The 20,567-nt window shown below is 44.7% G+C and overlaps 2 protein-coding genes across 4 annotated transcripts in view; both read right to left on the bottom strand.

The window, feature by feature from the left end:
• The window catches only part of LOC139577706 (uncharacterized), a 140,613-nt gene that overhangs the window by 67,305 nt on the left and 52,741 nt on the right, over positions 1 to 20,567 (bottom strand). The gene's annotated exons all lie outside the window — the stretch shown is intronic.
• Positions 437 to 17,201, bottom strand: LOC139579098 (uncharacterized). Its single transcript, XM_071407363.1, has 6 exons — positions 16,694 to 17,201; positions 14,942 to 15,072; positions 12,886 to 13,047; positions 7,467 to 7,628; positions 6,736 to 6,847; positions 437 to 1,851 (listed from the first exon to the last, which is right to left on the bottom strand). The coding sequence occupies exons 1-6, from the start codon at positions 16,968 to 16,970 to the stop codon at positions 911 to 913; spliced, it is 1,785 nt and encodes a 594-aa protein (XP_071263464.1). The 5' UTR covers positions 16,971 to 17,201; the 3' UTR covers positions 437 to 910.

Below are 20,567 nucleotides of genomic sequence, written 5' to 3'. Positions count from 1 at the left end.
CTGCTCTAATTCCATTGGTAATTCCATCAGTTTATAATAGCAATAAGGCAACTCGGGGGTTTGTGATATATGGCCAATATACCACGGCTAAGGGCTGTTCTTATGCACAACACAGAGTGTCTGGACACAGCCCTTAGCCCTTAGCCATTGGATATCAGCAGGTCCCCATGGACTGCAGACTGTAAACACAAATTGAACAGAAGATAATATAAAGATTTATATAAGAAACTTTACCGTAACACAAACGTAATATTATAAAATGTTAACCACAGTCAAGCCCATCTCTAACACTGTGATTCAAGTACCTAACACTATGGAACCAATGTAGTTTATTATAAAAAAATGTCCATATGTGAATTAAGTATATTGTTTTGGTTAGACTGATAAGGGAAACTCAGGACCTGCATTGATACAAAAATAACCAAGTCAGTCAGCATGAAGTCAATTTTGTATTTGATTTCAATCAAATAGTCCTACACACATAACGTGAAGTACAGTACTTTTATTTCACAAAACAATATGTGACAAGTAGAATAACTTCCCACTATGGTAACACTTGACCTTTTCTGTAAATCTGGTACCCTCGCTTTGATCAAATTAATTTTAGAATACTTTGGAAAAGGATCAAACATTACACTGCACACAAACAGGACAAGGTTGTCACTTTACATCAGTGAAGCATTTTTACAGACACCATCACACCAACCATATCATCTACTCTGCCTCATCATACTCATTCCCTCCTCAGGTCACCTCATCCAGTTCCCTACTACATCCCAAGCTAACAGAATGAACTACAAACTATCTAGTACTAAATCATCAAATCAAATTATATTGGCCACTTACACGTTTAGCAGATGTTATTGCGGGTGTAGCAAAATGCTTGTACTACATTACATGTCACTATACCCTATACATGGGTCGTGTGCATTTTCTGCTGGTGTATCCTGATGTATCTCCTCTCTGAGAACCTCTTCCCGCAGTGCGTACAGGCGAACGGCCTCTCTCCTGTGTGGACCTTCAGGTGCACTTTCATATTGTGCTGGTGGGAGAACCTCTTCTCACACTGTGGACAGCTGTAGGGTTTCTCCCCTGTGTGGACCCTCTGGTGCCTCTTCAGGTGGGTCGATCGGGAGAAACGGGCCCGGCACAGGTGGCAGCCGAATGGTTTCTCCCCTGTGTGTATCCTCTGGTGGATCTCCACCTGTTTGGGGAAACTGAAAGCTTTCCCACAGAATGAACACGGGAAGCGCTTCTCTTTCCTGATTCCGTCTCTACTACTGTCATTTGTCAATGGGCTTGTGTAGCCATTTAGTGTTGAAGCATTGTCTGAGGTCTGGTTTAACATTAGGAGAGTGTGAGGAGGATGAAGGCCAGAGAGTGTCTGTGTTGTCACAGGGTCCATGTTCCAGTTGATAGATCCTATAGAAGGCAGGCTTAAGGCAGCACCTGTTAGGGTGTTAACCTGAGGCACCATCAGTCTCTCTGAATCACAACTATAGGAGCAGGACGGAGCATCGCTAGCCGAGTCTGTGTCTGTTCTCTCCAGCCGCATACGGACACCTCCCCGTACCCGCAGACCAAATCTACGCCTCGCTGTAGTCTCAGCCAGTCTGTTGTCATGGAGACTAAATTCAGATGTGGTTTTGTGTTTGGCTGTCTGTTTTTGGTTGTGGTTAACAGTGTTGATCCCAGGCCCAGAGTTGAGGATGCTGTCCCATCCACAGACCTCTACTATGTCGCCTCTGGTCCTGGCCTGCTGAGTGACGTTATCCCCTGGTCCCTTAACTGCATCGGTCTGGGAATCCAAAATGGCCGCCCAGTCTCCTCTGTTAGCCTCCAGCCAACCACCTGCAGGAAGAGGTAACAAAACAGATTTTACAAACATGGCAGAGAAAACATAACGTTGTGACTATAACTACTGTTCCCTGTAGGAGTGAAACTGGATTGATTACTTCCATTTAATACTGCTTTTCATCGAGCCCAGGAACGGGTGGCGCGGGGCCAAACAAGTGTTGTACCTAATTTCTCTCCATCGGGGAACTGTATTATAGCGATAACATTACGTTCCCTTTCAGTCAGTCCACTTCAGTATAACATACTATGGGGAAATGGGTTCTGCTTGGGGCGTGATTCTAACGGATACTAAATTAAAACAGCTCATGGCAGACCACCCAGACCTGGTTATTGCGCACACAGTGCGCTGCCTGTTTACTTCCCATCACAGCCGTAAGCACAGCGGGCTACACTGGGAGCTGTGACATCCAAGCAATAAAATATCACTTGTGTGGTGATGCCCAACTCGCCGCAGCACAAATATCTCCTCTAGTCAACCTTTTAAACAACGCCCAAGACGCTGCCAGACCTCTTGTGAAGTGGGAGCTGCCACAGCTAGGTAACCCTTGCCGCTATATGCCAGGGCGATAGCCTCCACAACCCAGTGGGAGAGAGAGTGTTTAGAGAGCTCCTTGCCACAAGCTGGATTAGCAACACATACAAAAAGATGGTCACATAACCGGATATCCCAGGTCAGTTCAAAGTACGTGCATAAAGCGCACACCGCACATGTAACCTCTTTTGCTCTTCAGAAGCAAAACGAGGAGGTGAAAAGGGAAATAGCTTTAAAGCTAAAGGACATGACTTTCGTGGAGGCCACATTGTCACCTTAGTCGCCCAGGGCGAACGGAGTCCAGGAAGAGTGTACGGATAACGCGTGCAAGTCCATCAAGTTTAACTGAGGCCAAAGCCATGAGCAGAGACCTTTTCTAGGAGAGGATCTTCAGATCCACTGACTTCAGAGGCTCAAAGAGGGCAGCACATAGTGCCTCCAAAACCAGAGCCAAGTCCCATGTGGGCGCAATAGGTTTAGAGACCGGTCTGAGACAATGTACACCTTTCAGGAACCGCACAATCAGGGGGTGGGCCCCTGGTGAGGCTCCGTCAATTCCCAAATGACATGCTGAGATAGCGGCCATGTACACTTTTAAATGTTGAGAATGCCCGCCCCTGCTCAAAAAGCTCATGCAGGAACATAAGGATGTCCCTCCAAGAGCACTTATAAGGAACAAGTGCTTTATCTTGGCCCCATAGCTCAAACCCATAGCTCAAATCTTGGCGCCCTTGCAGACTGAATGGTAGCAATAACATTTGGCGGTAAACCTCTAGCCATCAGATTGGACCTCAGGAGCCAGGCCCATTGGAAACGAATATCCGGCCTCCCGTGCCAAACCTGCCTGTGCGCCTGGGACAACAATTCCCTGCGCAACGGGAGTTGCCACAGGTCCCCACCTAAAAGGCAAATGATGTCCGCAAAACCAAGGTTGCCTGGGCCAACGGGGAGCCACAAGAATCAATGGTAAGCCCTCCCGGCACACCCTCTCCAACGTGTGCCGAATCAGAACCACTGGCGGAAATGCGTAAAGGAGGGTGAGGCCACTGGTGCACCAGAGCGATCATTTCCAACTGGGCACTCTGGTCCCTCAATGAGAACTAGATAACATGGTGCGTTTTCTGGCGATGCATAAAAATCTACGATGGCCCTAGTCTCCACTCCTGAGTGTCAGAAGTTACAGGTAATTGATATGCCGGGCTTTATGACACCGTCCATACTTTACAAATTGAGTAACCCCTCGCACAGCACCCATCCACCCCTGGGGGGATGAGTCTTTGGTGACCACCTTGTGGGACAACACCTGGCCCATGAGAACCCCTTGCGACAGTAGCTGGGGATCCCTCCACTGGGCCAGTGCCCGAAGGCATGTCGGGGACACCGGAATTGACCGGTGAGATGTATCAAAGTGTGTTACTCGGACCCAGCACTGGAACAGCTGCATCAATAATAATCCTGAGGGAATGACCACCATCATAGAAGCAATCATCCTCAGTAGGCAGATGAAACTTGCGAAAATGTACTGTGCACCCAAACCAAAATTGGGCCAGGCAGAGCTGGAACCCAAACACCCTCTCCGGGGATAGAAAAGCACAATTTAAGGATGAGTCTAACTAGCCCGCTTGTTCCTTTGACTGCTATCAGCCAATTGTCCAGATAGGCCAACACACTCAGCCTCTGATGGGTACAAGAGCTCCCTCCACCACCTGTGAAAAGACGAGGCGAGAGGGACGAGCCGAACGGGAGTACCAAAAACGTGTAGAATATAGCCTCGAAATGGAACCTCGGGAACTTTGTGACAGGGGTACATGGGCACATGAAAGTACGCATCCTTTAGGCAGGCCGATGGTGGGTGAACCAATCGCCGGGACGTACGGACTGTAACAGCCACTGGTTTGTGAGTATTTTGAACTTGCAAACTCTGAGATGCTTGTTCAGGAAACGCATGTCTAGAATAGGGCTTAAACCACCGTCCCTTTTCGTAACCAGGAAATAGACTGTACCAGCTGTCCTGAGCTTCCAACAGATAAACCACTCGTTCTGCTTATTCTGGAGCAGGAAGGATATTTCCTCCCTTAATACTGGCACTAAGACCAGGAGAACAGTTTATGTGATGACGCCGCAAAACGTGGGGGGGATTCGTACAAAGAATTGTAGCCTGTAGTCACTGTTCGCATGACCCAGGGCAACACTGCGCATGTGCGCCAGAGCAGGCAGCGAGTCTCCTGTAAAGTGCCATCTGAGGGGGCATGACGCCCCCAGTAGTGGCATGGGAAAAATAAGTTTCCACCACTCTCAACAAACTTGTGTCTGATTGTGGAGGGACATGTTTTATTGAACTCACATGTAGAATACACAACACTCTTGAAACTCACAAACAATGGGGTTGAAACAATGTGTTTAGGTGGAAACGTTTGCCTGAAGTATCCTTCCCCGCGCCGTGGCAGGACCATGTCACCTCTGGCCAGGCAGACTGATGTTGCGTCTGGCAAACAAGCGGGTACGACCTTGTGCTGGCCCGGGCCCCCGGGACAGCCCGCTTAGCAGGCCCAGCATCCCCAAAGGACTTCAATGGGAGAAAAGCACACTGCTCCTCTTCCTTCTGGCCTTGAACTAGGCGTGCATGGCCTCCAGGGCCGAACCGGACAACCCCGGAGGACATTTGTCTGTCCCTCTCTGTCTGAAAACGTCAAAGACGACAGTGTGCCACCACAGTAGCGCCTCTGCTCTTCCCGAGTGCCAGAACGGTGCACCGGGATGTGCACAGAATGAAGTCAGCCGTAACACAAATCTCATCCAGGAGCTCTGCATGGGGCTCTCCTGCAGCCAAAGAAGTGCCCAGCTCCAGCAGCAACTCTGTCTGGTAGATCTGCAGTACAGCTACAGACGACAAAAATCAGCTACCCCCTCTGCACGATACATCTTATCCAGCTGAGCAGCTGAAAACGACAGTGTTTGTTAGGAAGCGTAGGATCTGCATTAGCCACACCCTTGTTATCCAACAGGCTAGGTAGCCATGTAGCTAGGTAGCTTGCTATAAACTGGAGGCGTGTGCACCAGCCCCGCCCAATCCCTCCCCTCCAGATCCATGAAGGAGGCATACCATGCAGCATCAGCTTAGCTGAATGCGGCTTGGACCAGGTTGTCGTAAATTCTTCGAAATACAGAAACTGGGGTAGGTGGTGCTTGACTGTGGCAACCACAGGGGGCAGGTACTTCCCTCCGAACCTTGATGACTTCTGCCGCGGGTGTGAACATGGCCACTTCAACTCCAAATGTATAGCCACCCTGCAGCACAATTCTATGAACAATGTGTTGGATACCAGGGTCTCCCCAACTACTCACGTAGCGTTAGGGGGTGGCTGTCCCGGAACTAAGTCCTCTTCCGAGAAACTCCTGGAGCATCCAGAACACCAGGTTGTCATCCGAACCTGTGCCCTGTATGTCATCATGGGAGACAAACCAGCCAGCTCACTACCTCCTAGCTGAGAGGATAGTTCCACCAAAGCCCCAAGTCTCTCTCTGCTTCCTGCACCTCAGTCCCAGGCGAGGTACCAGCATCCGGGAAAGGAAAGTCGCCATCGGTAACTCCAAGCTTTTTCAAGAATTCGACATGTCTTTCCAGGGAGTTTGCACGCAGTATGTGGCAATGCGCACACGGACTGGTTCAAGCAAGGGCCACCAGAGCATGCTCCAAGCCGAGACAAAATACACATAAATCGTGAGTATCTTTCAGAGAAATAGTATAACTGCATGACTGGGGGAATGTACACATCGTCATCTCGGTCGCTTTCTTAACCGTTTTACTAATTTTCTTCTAGCAAATTGAAGCATAACTAATTGTTCGTGATTAGGAAACTTATGAGAACAAATACAAACTAAAGCACACAACGTCCAGAGGGTGAGCATGCTCTACCACTATGGGACAGTTTAGTTGGCGCAACGTAAGTCTCGTTTTCCAATTGTGTTTTAGTAGTGTGAATCATTCCTGTTTACACCGAGGTGAAGAGCAGAATAATTGAAGGAAGGAATCTGTGCCTCATGCTTATCATCTGTGGAAGGCGTGGCTTCCAGCGAGGCACGTATTTCATTGGCCTTGTCAGGCGTGATTGTAGATTTTTCAACCGAAGTCGCGAGAGTGCGACTTGTTGTACCGAAGTTGACTGACTGAAGGGAAACTCATACATTTTTTGAGCAATTACCTGGTCAAGTTCATACATTATAATGTGTGTTTTTGTATATAAACATAAGTTGTATTGATTTCATTGTATAAATGAAGAAAGAATAATAACCAGGTGCATCACTATTCTATTACTGTATGTAGGCTATATGTATTTCTCCCTTACCTTGCTCCCGAACCTTTAGTCCACTCAGCAGGTCAATGCTCTCTGGACCGTCTTCTATTGTCTCCTCTTTGACCAGCAGCAGATCAGGCTTCCCATCCTCCATGTCTACTGACTGTAAGAGATACAGAGTGAGAGGATGTTGGATCAAGAAATCTGATATGAGCACCCTGCTATGGAGCATCTTCTGATTTGGCAATGAGGGATTGCTATGAGTACTATGCAAACATGTTACTTGATTTGACACGATGCAAATGTATTAGTTGATTTAATTACATGACACTCATTAAAATGGTTTAGGCATAGTCCCACACGTAAGACAAAATTAATCAAGACCTGGGGCGTCTATCAATTCATATTATGCTCTATCGTTTATTTCGTTGTGTTGCAAATCACACTCTTTACGGCAATATTTTCAGTCAATTGGACGTCGCTTTGCCGTGCGGAAGGAAATTTGCAACACAAACAAACATGGAGAGTGAACGCCACACAGAGCACGGAGACACGGAGCTCGTACCTAAAAGAAGGGCAACTTCGGTCGCATGGACGTGGTTTGGGTATGAAAAATCTGACACGGACCAGAAAACCGTCCTCCGCAAAATATGCCGAAGGCCAGTCCCGACAACAGGCTCAAACACCATTAACCTCTTTTGCCACCTACGCAAGAATCATGTGAAACAGTACGGAGAGATTTGATCTAATAACATTCAGACAGTAGTTTAGAGTGGGCTCACCTCAGTGAGACTATATGTGGTCCTGTGCTGCTCAGCTGGTTTCTCTGTGGGTTCAGGAGGTGGTGTAGTCTGGTTGTCCTCCATGACCATGGTCAACTCAGGGTTCCCCAGACCCTCCTCACACCCCTCCTCCTTCACCAGCAGCACCTCTGGACCCTCCTCCTGGAAGAGAGAGGTGATACAGATTACACAGACATACACTCCCTCAGGTATGTACACACAGAAAATACATGCTTTAATGATGGATGGGCCATACTCGTGAACATTAGAAACAGTTTAAATTCAAAACAGTTGCTCTGTCACGTGCATCAGCCAATTAAAATCGTCAATTTACTTGCACGTGATAGAATGCACACACAGATAAACACTTTCAACATGGAGTGTTTACCCATCCCCACTACGTTTGAGTCCTATACTGTAGTTACAGAATTACTTCATTGTTGTTAAACCCATCATGGAGGACATAAATATGATGTCGTGGGTAAAAATAAGTCAGCTATGATAAGTCAAAATTCAGACAAACCTGACTAAACTATTTTGAAGTGTACAGTAAGTGTTTCAGACCCCTTGCAAATTTATTAAAAATAAAAAACTGAAATCACATTTACATAAGTATTCAGACCCTTTACTCAGTACTTTGTTGAAGCACCTTTGGCAGCGATTACAGCCTCAAGTGTTCTTGCGTATGACGCTACAAACTTGGCACACCTGTATTTGGGGAGTTTCTCCCATTCTTTTCAGCAGATCCTCTCAAGCTCTGTCAGGTTGGCTGGGGAGCGTCGCTGCACAGCTATTTTCAGGTCTCTCCAGAGATGTTCGATCGGGTTCAAGTCCGGGCCCTGGCTGGGCCAATCAAGGACATTCAGAGACTTGTGCTGAAGCGCCTCCTGCGTTGTCTTGGCTGTGTGCTTAGGGTCGTTGTCCTGTTGGAAGGTGAACCTTCACCCCAGTCTGAGGTCCTGAGCGCTCTGGAGCAGGTTTTCATCAAGGATCTTTCTGTACTTTTCTGTACAGTCTCTCAGTCCCTGCCGCTGAAAAACCTACCCACAGCATGATACTGCCACTACCATGCTTCACCGTAGGGATGGTGACAGGTTTCCTTCAGACGTGACGCTTGGCATTCAGGCCAAAGAGATTAAATCTTGGTTTAATCTGACCAGAGAATCTGGTTTCTCATGATCTGAGAGTCCTTTAGGTGCCTTTTGGCAAACTCCAAGCGGGCTGTCATGTGCCTTTTATTGAGGAGTGGCTTCCGTCTGGCCACTCTACCATAAAGGCCTGGATGGTGGAGGGCTGCAGAGATGGTTGCCCTTCTGGAAGGTTCTCCCATCTCCACAGAGGAACTCTGGAACTCAGTCAGGGTGACCATCGGGTTCTTGTTCACCTCCCTGACCAAGACCCTTCTCCCCCGATTGCTCAGTTTGACTGGGCGGCCAGTTCTAGGAAGAGTCTTGGTGGTTCCCAACTTCTTCCATTTAAGAATGATGGAGGCCACTGTGTTCTTGGGGACCTTCAATGCTGCAGACATTTTTTGCCTCGCCACAATCATGTCTCGGAGCTGTAAGGACAATTCCTTTGACCTCATGGCTTGATTTTTGCTCTGACATGCACTGTCAACTGTGGGACCTTATATAGAAAGGTGTGTGCCTTTCCGAATCATGCCCAATCAATTGAATTTACCACAGGTGGACTCCAAGTTGTAGAAACATCTCAAGGATGATCAAATTGAAACAGGATGCAACTGAGCTCAATTTCGAGTCTCATAGCAAAGGGTCTGAATACTTACGAAAATAAGGCATTAATGTTGGCAAAAATTTCTAAACACCTGCTTTCGCTTTGTCATCACGGGCTATTGTGTGTTGATTGAGGATTTTGATTTAATCCATTTTAGAATAAAGCTGTAAATAACAAAATGTGGAAAAAAGTCAAGGGGTCTGAATACTTTCCGAATGCACTGTATATTGTGAACACCTCCCCTCTCCTGGACTTCCTGACGGGCAGTCCCCAGGTGGTGAGGGTAGGCACATCCGCCACACTGATTAGTCCCCTCCTATACCCCCTGTTCACCCACGACTGCGTGGGAGCAAACTACTCCAACACCATTAAGTTTGCTGACGACATGACGGTGGTAGGCCTGATTACCGACGATGAGATAGCCTATAGGCAGGAGGTCAGTGACCTGGCAGTGTGGTGCCAGGCCAACAACTTTTCCCTCAACGTCAGCAAGACAAAGTAGCTGATCGTGGACTACAGGAGAATGAGGGCCAGCACGCCCACATCCACAGGGCTGTAGTGGAGCGGGTCGAGAGCTTCAAGTTCCTTGGTGTCCACATCACTAATGAATTAACATGGTCCACACACACCAAAACAGGCGTGAAGAGGGCACAACACCATTTCCCCCTCAGGAGGCTGAAAAGATTTGGAATGGGCACTCAGATCCTCAAAAAGTTAAACAGCTGCACCATTGAGCGCATCTTGACTGGCTGCATCACCGCTTGGTTAGGCAACTGCTTGGCATCCAAACGCAAAGCGCTACAGAGGGTAGTGCGTACGGCCCATCACGTCGCTGGAGCCGATCTCCCTGCCATCCAGGAACTCTATACTAGGTGGTGTCAGAGGAAGGCCCTAAAACTTGTCAAAGGCTCCAGCCACCCAGGACTGTTCTCTCTGCTACCGGCAAGTGGTACTGATCCACCAAGTCTGGAATCAACAGGACCCTGAACACTTCTACCCCCAAGCAATAAGGCTGATATTACCTCGTACCCCTGTACATTGACTCGGTACTTGTACCCCATGTATAAGTAAGTAAGCATTTCACTGTTAGTCTACACCTGTTATTTACAAAGCACATTTTATGTGACAAATAACATTTGATTTGTAGGTATATTTAGTAGGCCTTAAATGTAATGGTTATAAAGCGCTGTTGGGTGTATGCAGAATAGGGTGAGATCAGATGTGATGTATAGTAAAGAGCAGTGGTGTAAGTAGTTGTTTTGGGTATCTGTACTTTACTATTTATATTTGACAACTTTTACTCCACTACATTCCTAATAAAAATAAATGTACTTTTCACTCCATACATTTTCTCTTGACACCCAAAAGTACTCGTTACATTTTGAATGCTTAGCAGGACAGGAAAATTGCCTAATTCACACTTAACAAGAGAACATCCCTGGTGGACTCACTAAACACATGCTTTGTTTGTAAATTACTTTTGATACTTAAAGTATATTTAAAACCAAATACTTTTACCCAAAGTATTTTAGTGTGTGACTTTCACTTGATTAATTTTCTATTAAGGTATCTTTACTTTTACTACAGTATGACCTTTGGGTACTTTTTCCACCACTGCTAAAGATAGCCTCATTCAAAGTCTAAGAAGTCCCATTTTGTGTTTATTAAAAATAAACATTTTAAATACACCATATGAACATTGCAATGTGTTGGTCCCATGTTTCATGAGCTGAAATAGAAGATCCCAGAAATTGTCCATACGCACAAAAAGCTTATTTGTCAAAAATGTTGTGCAAATTTGTTTACATCCCTGTTAGTGAGCATTTCTCCTTTGCCAAAATAATCCATCCACCTGACAGGTGTGGCATATCAAGAATCTGATTAAACAGAAGGATCATTACAAAGGTGCACCTTGTGCTGGGTACAATAAAAGGCCACTCTAAAATGTGCAATTTTGTCACACCGCCACAGATGTCTACATTTTTGAGGGAGAGTGCGATTGGCATGCTGACTGCAGAAATGTCCACCAGAGCTGTTGCCAGATAATTTAATGTTCATTTCTCTACCATAAGCCGCCTCCAACGTTGTTTTAGAGAATTTAGCAGTACGTCCAACCGGCCTCACAACCGCAAACCACATGTAAACATTGCCAGCCCAGGACCTCCGCATCTGGCTTCTTCACATGCGGGATAGTCTGAGAACAGCCACCTGGAAAGCTGATTGTTTGTTTGTAATAAAGCCTTTTTGTGGGGAAAAACTCATTCTGATTACCTGGGCCTGGCTCCCCAGTGGGTGGGCCTATGCCCTCTCAGGCCCATCCATGGCTGCGCCCCTGCCCAGTCATATGAAGTCCATAGATTAGGGCCTAATTCATTTATCTATTTAAATTGACATATGACCTGTAACTCTGTAAAATCTTTGAAATTGTTGCCTTTATATTTTTGTTCAGTGTAAGTAGTTGAATGGAAGCAAATAAATAGACATTTGTGAACATCATATAACCTACACAGTACAAACCTTTTAGGCTTATATATCACACAATATCTGGATACAATATTCTACCCAGGAATATTTAACACTGAAATCTGTTACTCTCGTTATTCCAAAGGCATCTGTGGATCTTTTCTGCTGACACTGAAAATTCATCTTTGTCTGTAATGCAGGGGTTGATCTAAATGTCAGAAGCTATCGAGTGGAATGGTTACTTTCTATGTTATAGAGTGGAATGGTTTTTCTGCTGATGTATCCTGAGGTAGCTCCTCTCTGAGAACCTCTTTCCGCAGTGCGTACAGGCAAATGGTCTTTCTCCCGTATGGACATTCAGGTGCATCTTCAGATGGTGCTGGTGGGAGAACCTCTTCTCACACTGGGGGCAGCTGTAGGGTTTCTCCCCTGTGTGGACCCTCTGGTGCCTCTTCAGGTTGCAGGCCTGGGCGAAGCGCATGTGACACTGCGTACAATTGAAGGGTTTCACCCCTGTGTGGACCCTCTGGTGGGTCTCCACCTTCTGGGGGCAGCTGAAGCCTTTGTTACAGAACATGCAGAGGAACCGCTTCTCTTTACCGTCTGTTGTTGCTCCCCCTCCCTGAGCCTTGGCCCTTTGGACCTTTGAGTTCAATTGCTGATCGAAAAGGACGCTGCTGTGTGAATCAGATGGTGCCATCGATGTAGACACTGGGTCGCGATCCCTGAGTGCGTGTAAAGGTGAGTGGGTCGCCACATTAAGATTTGTCTCGAAGCTTTCCCTGTAGTCTAAGAAGTCACCGGTGTTTCCCTGCGAGTGTCCTAAGTGAGTCTGGTCTGCATTCCATGTCAGAAGAGCGTCATCCTCCACTTTCACAGTCACCTCATCTACAACCAGGCTCTCCCCTTTCTTATCCAGGCACCCTTCAGAGTATCCACTACTACTGTACTGGTTCCAGTCTCCTCTCATTGAATTAGTCTGTATATCTAAGCCCACAGGCATGTCAGCAGGTATCATCTCTGTAGCGTATGAACAGGACGGATCATTGCCAGTCTGAAACGTGTCACCTGAGTCCTGATGGGACAGATCCATCCTCGGGCTCGGGTTACCATAAAGTAAATACTCTGAGCGGGGAGCAGGTGGACAGCCCAGTCGCTCCAGCCCCATTAAAGTCTCTGTATCTGTCTCTGACTTGAGGACGGCGTTCAGCGTTCCACTGACCTCCGTGATGCTACGTCGGGGCCTGGGCAGCTCTGGGGCAGTGGTGGGGTCCTCCGTGGCTACAGGGGGGGCTACTCCAGCCACTCCAGTCTGGATGTCTCTGCTGTGCAGGTCCTCTCCTTCAGACCTCTCCAGCTGGAACCCAGGACTTGCATCTTCAGACTGACAAGAAAAAAAGGAGGTAATTACCGGTACATGAGTAGAATTGGATAACAATGTAGTAGGGAAGTCTCCAAGCTCCCCTATGGCAGATAAATGAGGATGTACATGTAAGGAAGTGAATAGCTGAGGGGAGCCTTTCTGAAATAAACTGGCCACATTTGATGTACTGTAACTTTGATGTAATCAGGGTCTAAAATTAACACCGGCCACGTTGGCGGGTGGTCACACTCAGGGCTCTACAGTGCAAGCATTTCATAAAAATAGTCAAGTAAAGTATGGGCACAAATGCAAGTTGTGATTTATAGCTAAATAAATGCTGCAGTAGCTGTTTTGAAAGTATTTCTGCAGTTTTGTTTCATATCTGGTAATGCACAATCTGAATCCAATCGTTATAGCTATCCCACCTTGCAAAGCAACACTGTCTGTCTGAGGCTGTGGGCGAAGTGCTGAAAGATTCATTTTTAGAAGAAATGCGCTCATCCTTAACTTCTCTAGGGTAGGGGGCAGCATTCGGAATTTTGGATGAAATGCATGCCAAAATTAAACTGCCTGCTTCTCGGGCCCAGAAGATATGATATGCATATAACTGGTAGATTTGGATAGAAAACACTCTAAAGTTTCCAAACCTGTTAAAATGGTGTCTGTGAGTATAACAGAACTGATTTGGCAGGCGAAAACCTGAGAAAAATCCATTCAGGAAGTAGTTTTTTGGGGGTTTTGTAGTTTTCTATTCAATGCCATTAGAGTATCATTGACTTAGGACTCAAATTGCAGTTTCTATGCCTTCCACTAGATGTCAACAGTCTTTAGAAATTGTTTCAGGCTTGTATCCTGAAAAATGAAGTAAGAGCAGTCTGAATGAGTGGACCCTAAAGTGTCACAGAGCTTTTTCATGCGCACGACCGAGAGAGTGCCTTTCTTGTTTACCTTTTAAATTGACAACGTTATTGTAGATTATTTAGGCTAAAAACAACCTGAAGATTGAATATAAACATCGTTTGACATGTTTCTATGAACTTTACAGATACAATTTAGATTTTTTTGTCTTCCTGTTTTGACTGCGTTTGAGCCTGTGGATTACTGAAGAAAACGCGAACAAAACTGAGGTTTTTGGATATAAAGAGACTTTATCGAACAAAAGGAACATTTATTGAGTAAATTAATGTCTGCTGAGTGCAACCATATGAAGATCATCAAAGGTAAGGGATTAATTTTATCTCTATTTATCTCTCTATCTGACTTGTGTAGTAACTGTTCTACTTGGCTGGTTACTGTTTGTAATGATTTGTCTAGTGGGCTATTCTCAAATAATCGTAAGGTATGCTTTCGCCGTAAAGCATTTTTTAAATCTGACACCGTGGTTGGATTCACAAGAAGTTAATCTTTAAACCTATGTAAAATATGTTTTGTTTTCTGAATTTTTATAATGAGTATTTCTGTATTTGAATTTGGCGCCCAGCAGTTTCACTGGCTGTTGAATAGGTGGGACGCTAACGTCTCACGTACCCAAGAAAGGTTAAATGTTATTCTAATTTACTCAAAAGTCTACTAAAATTAGACTTTGTTCTTGTGTTTCTTGTCTATTTACATTGTTTTGTTCACAAGCTAGGTTGCTTTCAATGTTTGAGTTTGCTTCCACTGCTAGCAAAAAGAGACATGGTCATCTCTACTAGTGAGAGTGTCTCTGTTACCAAGGTAACCTTAAAGGGGCAGCTAAACATTTTTGCCTCTACTAAGCATGCTCATCGGTATTTTAAGTTTTTATAAATGGTGCAAAAAACATTTTGGCTGGTAGATAAAAAACATTTGTAAGAAATGTATCTACCTGCCACAGTGCCTGATATACATTTTTTTTTAAAGTTTTAAGCCCTGGATGTAATACTATTACACTAACCTCTATCACGATAACGTGCTGGTTTGAGGTTCTGCTCCCCTCATCAACATTGATTGGTTGGTCATCTCTCCATGTATTGTGTCCCGCTGGCTTCACAAAGCCCCTGTGGCCTCCAGTGAGATGTCCTTCACCTGAGAGTGATTGGTGGAAAAGAGATGGTTAGGTAAGCTACTGTAAATGCTCAATTATACACTGAGTGTACAAAACATTAGGAACACCTTCCTAATACTGAGTTGGACCCCCTTTTGCCCTCAGAACAGCCTCAATTCGTCGGGGCAAGGACTCTACAAGGTGTCGAAAGCGTTCCACAGGGATGCTGGTCCATGTTGACTTCAATCCTTCCCACAATTGTGTCAAGTTGGCTAGATGTCCTTTGGGTGGTGGACCATTCTTGCACAGTGTGTCAATAGACTTAATTATTAATTAGATATTGAATTATCTTAATTTAGGATGATCCTAAATGAAGCAACTCACAGATTTGTAAAATAATCATACATATCACTATTGACAGTTTTGACACTAGAATTAGTAAGGATGTAATGTAACACTTTGCCTAACTTCTTGATATAATCAGTGGTGTGGTGGGGGGGGGGGGGGGGTATAGGCAGGTATATGCTTATACCCACTTATTTTTCATTGGGCATTGCATATACTCACTTCTAAATCCCCACTGATACGTATCAAAGTAGTGTGGTGGAGGTATACACCGTATCTATGAATATGGCTGATGGAACAGATGTTTTATTTAACCTTTATCTTAAAATGTTGATAAACTATTATTTCTTAACATTTTAGACGCAGCAATGTACACACGGTGGTAGGACCTATGCGTGAACGATCAAATGTAATTGCAGGAAAACACTGTTCTAAAATGTGCACCGCATACTTGAATGGTTTCATGGACAGAGATAAAAAATATCAAATCAATAGAACAGGATATAAGGAAGTCTTTATAAATCTGTCGGAACATAATTATTTGAATCAATCCACTGGCCATTTATTCTCCATCTCATGTGAAACAAAAACACAGCTATTCAAACAGTGCTAGGTGCCTGCATACTTAAATTAAAGGGTAACAACACACACACACAAAAAAAATCTTTGATTTTTCCCAGACTTAGAAAGTGGTCTCCTGATGTGGTTCAAGCATTGTTATGAACTTAGAACATACACGTGTTGTTTTCTGTTAAAAAAAAGTGTGAGTTTGAGAGCAAAAACTGGAAGGAAAAAAATGGGGGGAAATCTGAAACCTGGGAATTTCTGACTCAGTTGACTTCCTAATTGATCTGTTTCAATAGTAGGCCTACTATTACCCTACTTGCACAGTACAGCTAGGGTTGGCCTGATATTGAAAGACCAATATGGGAATTCATGATTTTAGGTCATTCAGAGTGTATGTCATGGTTTCTCATACATTATCACACTGGGCGCCTTTCCTTCGCCAGTCAGACCGTTTGGAACTGTTTGGGCAAAATGTAAGTATACCCACGTCTCCAAGCACCACTACACCACTGGAGATACTTTTTATAGATCAAGTGATTATGTTCCATGCATCATATTGTTTTCAATGAGCAAATAATAGGAAATGCAGTAAATATGATAAGTGTCTTTTGTGCAAGATACTGTAGCTAGCTAAGTAATCAGGAGAATTATTGCATACGTTCTCAAAACTGACCAAGACCAAATTCTGGTTAACACATCTAAAGTAAAGGGGAAACGGGTGACAGAAGACCCCCCCCATGCAAAATGTACCTCTTGCCATTCCTCTGAATCGTTCGAGGATCTTGACACTACTGGGACGACTGGCGAGGACGCGCTCTCGCATTGTCTTCTCTGCGCGCTCCCGTGCCACCTTCAGTTCTTGTAGCTGTAGTTTCCTCCGCAATCCCCTGTTTTCTTTCTGGCTTTGAGTTATTTCCAAACGAAACACTGCATAGTCGTCGTCTACGAGTTTACAGATCTCTGACACGGCTGCATTCGCTAGCACCTCCATGATGGAGGCTATTTGAGTGTGAAAAACCGTGGCCATTGTTAGCAGCTAGCGTTACTTACTAGATAACGTTAACATCTATCATCCAAATCCTGTCTCCAACGCGAATTAAATATTATCTGAGGTAAGTATTTAGTGCTGTGCAGTTAAATTCGTCACATTTTGAATTCCGTGGTTGTTAAAATGTCTACATGACAAACGCAAAAGTGAAAATTGTTCTTAGCCATGTTTACTTCCGTTTAACCTTTGGAATTTGGTTGGCGGATCGCATCCAAATTTGAGGTGCCTACACCGCCCCCTACAGTACTGGAGTGTGAGGCCAGGCCTACATAAATAAAATGCTCTTTTTTAATTTAACCTTTATTTATTTAACTAGGCAAGTCAGTTAAGAACAAATTCTTATTTACAATGGCGGCCTAGGAACAGTGGGTTAACTGCCTTGTTCAGGGACAGAACAACAGATGTTTACCTTGTCAGCTCGGGGATTCGATCTAGTAACCTTTCGGTTACTGGCCCAAAGCTCTAACCACTAGGCTACCTGCCGCCCCTTAATTAGTCCTGGTCCTCTAAGAAAGTTACATATAGCCGTTGACACCTACACTCACTAAACCTAATTACCCCATTCCACTACTTTTACCCTATCGTCTCCTGCACCATACCAACGGCCTAGGAGGACGGGACACCACCCCTCAACACACCCAGTAACTCTAATGAAGTCAAATCTTATATACCCAAATACATCTCTGCAGCTGCCACCAGATCTATTTTCTGTGATTTACTTTCCATTTCTGAAGGTACAGTTGATAACCATCGCTAAGAATCCAAGCTTACTGATGCTTGTGCTGGCACAACTCTCACTGGGATCCTCTCAGGACCCTCACCCGTGACCCATCCTCCACTTTCTTCACTGCCTCAGCAGATGACACCCTCTGCACTACACTGACTCTGGCCACTTCAATCTGCCTCTCTCGCACCGGACACTTCCAATCCCCAGCAACATGGGCACCCCTACAGTTAACACACACACAACTACACAATCCTCTGTCCCATGACCTCCTGCACACTTCCCACATCTTGGAATGTCCCTCCTGCACCTGAAACAATGCAGTGGATTTGGCACAAAGGCTCTAACAGGATGACTGATATATCCTAACATGACTTTGTCAGGTAGAGACTGACTCAAAACTCAAAAGGACTGACAGTGACTACTCTGTTTCACCACCCTCCCCACCGGGTCTGCGACGCACCAAATGGCAGGTGTCACAAAAACCAGGAATCTTCAACTTCAATTGCTCCATCTCTACACTTAAAGCTACCCCAGAAATCACTCCTTTCAGTGGTGCCCTCTTCCTAAGAGCAAAGCAAGAAACAGATTTTGACCCAGGTTGCTGACACGGACCGCCACCTACAGTACTGGAGTGTGAGGCCAGAAGTAACACAAACAAATATCACAAGTCCACTACAGGTTACCTTCACTGATTCAACTGCACCCAACTCTTTTTACCATTGGTTGGCGTCATTGCTCAAAGGGTGTGGTTAAAATACGGTACTGTTTATTACATTACACATCCAATCTCCTATTATGGTCGTCACTAGTTACCACAGTCACAAAGTCTTAAACCCTGCCTATTTCTACAATTTCTCTTAAAATCAGATTTTAAACCTACTAACCTTAACTTTATACATAACCCAGGAATATAAATAAATATGCATGTATGTGAATGGTGCGTATAGACAGTATGGACAGTATATGACTAGAACAGGCTTGTACAGCAGTAACTGCAGTGCATTCGGAAAGTATTTAGACCCCTTGACTTTTTCCATATTTTGTTACGTTACACCCTTATTCTAAAATGGATAGAATTATTTTTTCCCTCATCAATCTACACACAATACCCCACATTGACAAAGCGAAAACAGGTTTATAGACAAAAACAGAAATACCTTATTTACATAAGTATTCAGACCCTTTGCTATGAGACTCAAAATTGAGCTCAGGTGCATCCTGTTTCCATTGATCATCCTTGAGATTTTTCTACAACTTGATTGGAGTCCACCTGTGGTAAATTCAATTGATTGGACTTGATTTGGAAAGGCACACACCTGTCTATATAAGGTCCCACAGTTGACAGTGCATGTCAGAGAAAAAACCAAGCCATGAGGTCAAAGGAATTGTCCAGTGACAAAGGTTCACCTTCCAACAGGACAATGACCCTAAGCACACAGCCAAGACAATGCAGGAGTGGCTTCGGGACAACTCTCTGAATGTCCTTGAGTGGGCCAGCCACAGCCCAGACTTGAAACGATCGAACATCTCTGGGGAGACCTGAAAATAGCTGTACAGCGACGCTCCCCATCCAACCTGACAGGGCTTGAGAGGATCTGCAGAGGAGAATGGGAGAAACTCCCCAAATACAGGTGTGCCAAGCTTGTAGCGTCATACCCAAGAAGACTCGAGGCTGTAATCACGGCAAAAGGTGCTTCAACAAAGTACTGACTAAAGGGTTTGAATACTTAAGTAAATGTGATATTTCAAATACATTTGCAAAAAAATAAGAAGACTGTTTTTCCTTTGTCATTATGGGGTATTGTGTGTAGATTTAAAAAAAATCAATTTTAGAATAAGGCTGTAACGTAACAAAATGTGGAAAAAGTCAAGGGGTCTGAATACTTTCCAAATGCACTGTATTTTGCGGAATTGCCCATTGTTGATATGCTGTACGTGTGTGAGTGAGATTTAAACATGAACACACAATAAACAGCTATTTGGCTTCAGCTTTTCAAACAGGCATGGCAGTGCCACTCAGTCTTATATATACCAAGAGCCTTATGAAACCCTTTTAAAGACAGAATAACACAATACAAAATAATAAAGGGCAATTTCTATTCAAATGGTATTATGGCAGCCATATTGGATTTTGTACCCATTGGAATTGAGGCAAAATACATGGAGGCCCTAAAGAAAATATTTGGTGGCCTGACTTTAATTACAAAACTAGGAGCCACAGATACAAAATCTTTCAAGCAACCTCAGAACCCCCCAAAAATTCCGATGTCTGAGTCCACTTGTTTTGAGCAGATTACAATAGCCACAACATAAAAAATAAACGTAACTATATATTTTTGTCAGGCAGGACAATATAGCACTGAATGAGTGCACATATGACTTGGAAAGTTGTCTATTAATCAGCTACCAAAAAGTAAAGCTTACATTCATCATACCTATTCATAGTTGATATTTCCAACCTATTGTATCTCTGTGTTTACAGATCTATATTTCCTAGATGCATTAAGATATCCTAATGCTGTTTGTTTGTGTATGTAGGTGGAACTACTGACTTATCTAAAAAAATGTGAGGGTGTTGCCACTAGCCCATTATTCATTAGGATCTAAAAGGCTAAACTGATCCTAGATCAGCACTCCTACTCTTGAGAGGCTTTGTGGATACGGGCCCTGACCTAATATCATTCAGACAGGAGTTCACAGTGGGCTCACCTCAGTTCTGCTCAGCTGGTTCCTCTGTGGGTTCAAGAGGTGGTGTTTCCCAGACCTTCCTCCTTCACCAGCACCACCTCTGGACCCTCTGCCTGGAAGAGACAAGTGATACAGACATACACTCCTTCAGGTACATGCAC

The sequence above is a fragment of the Salvelinus alpinus genome, chromosome 6 (genome assembly GCF_045679555.1).
Source record: "Salvelinus alpinus chromosome 6, SLU_Salpinus.1, whole genome shotgun sequence".
NCBI classification, from domain to species: Eukaryota; Metazoa; Chordata; class Actinopteri; order Salmoniformes; family Salmonidae; genus Salvelinus; species Salvelinus alpinus.
This window is presented reverse-complemented; position numbering and strand designations above follow the sequence as displayed.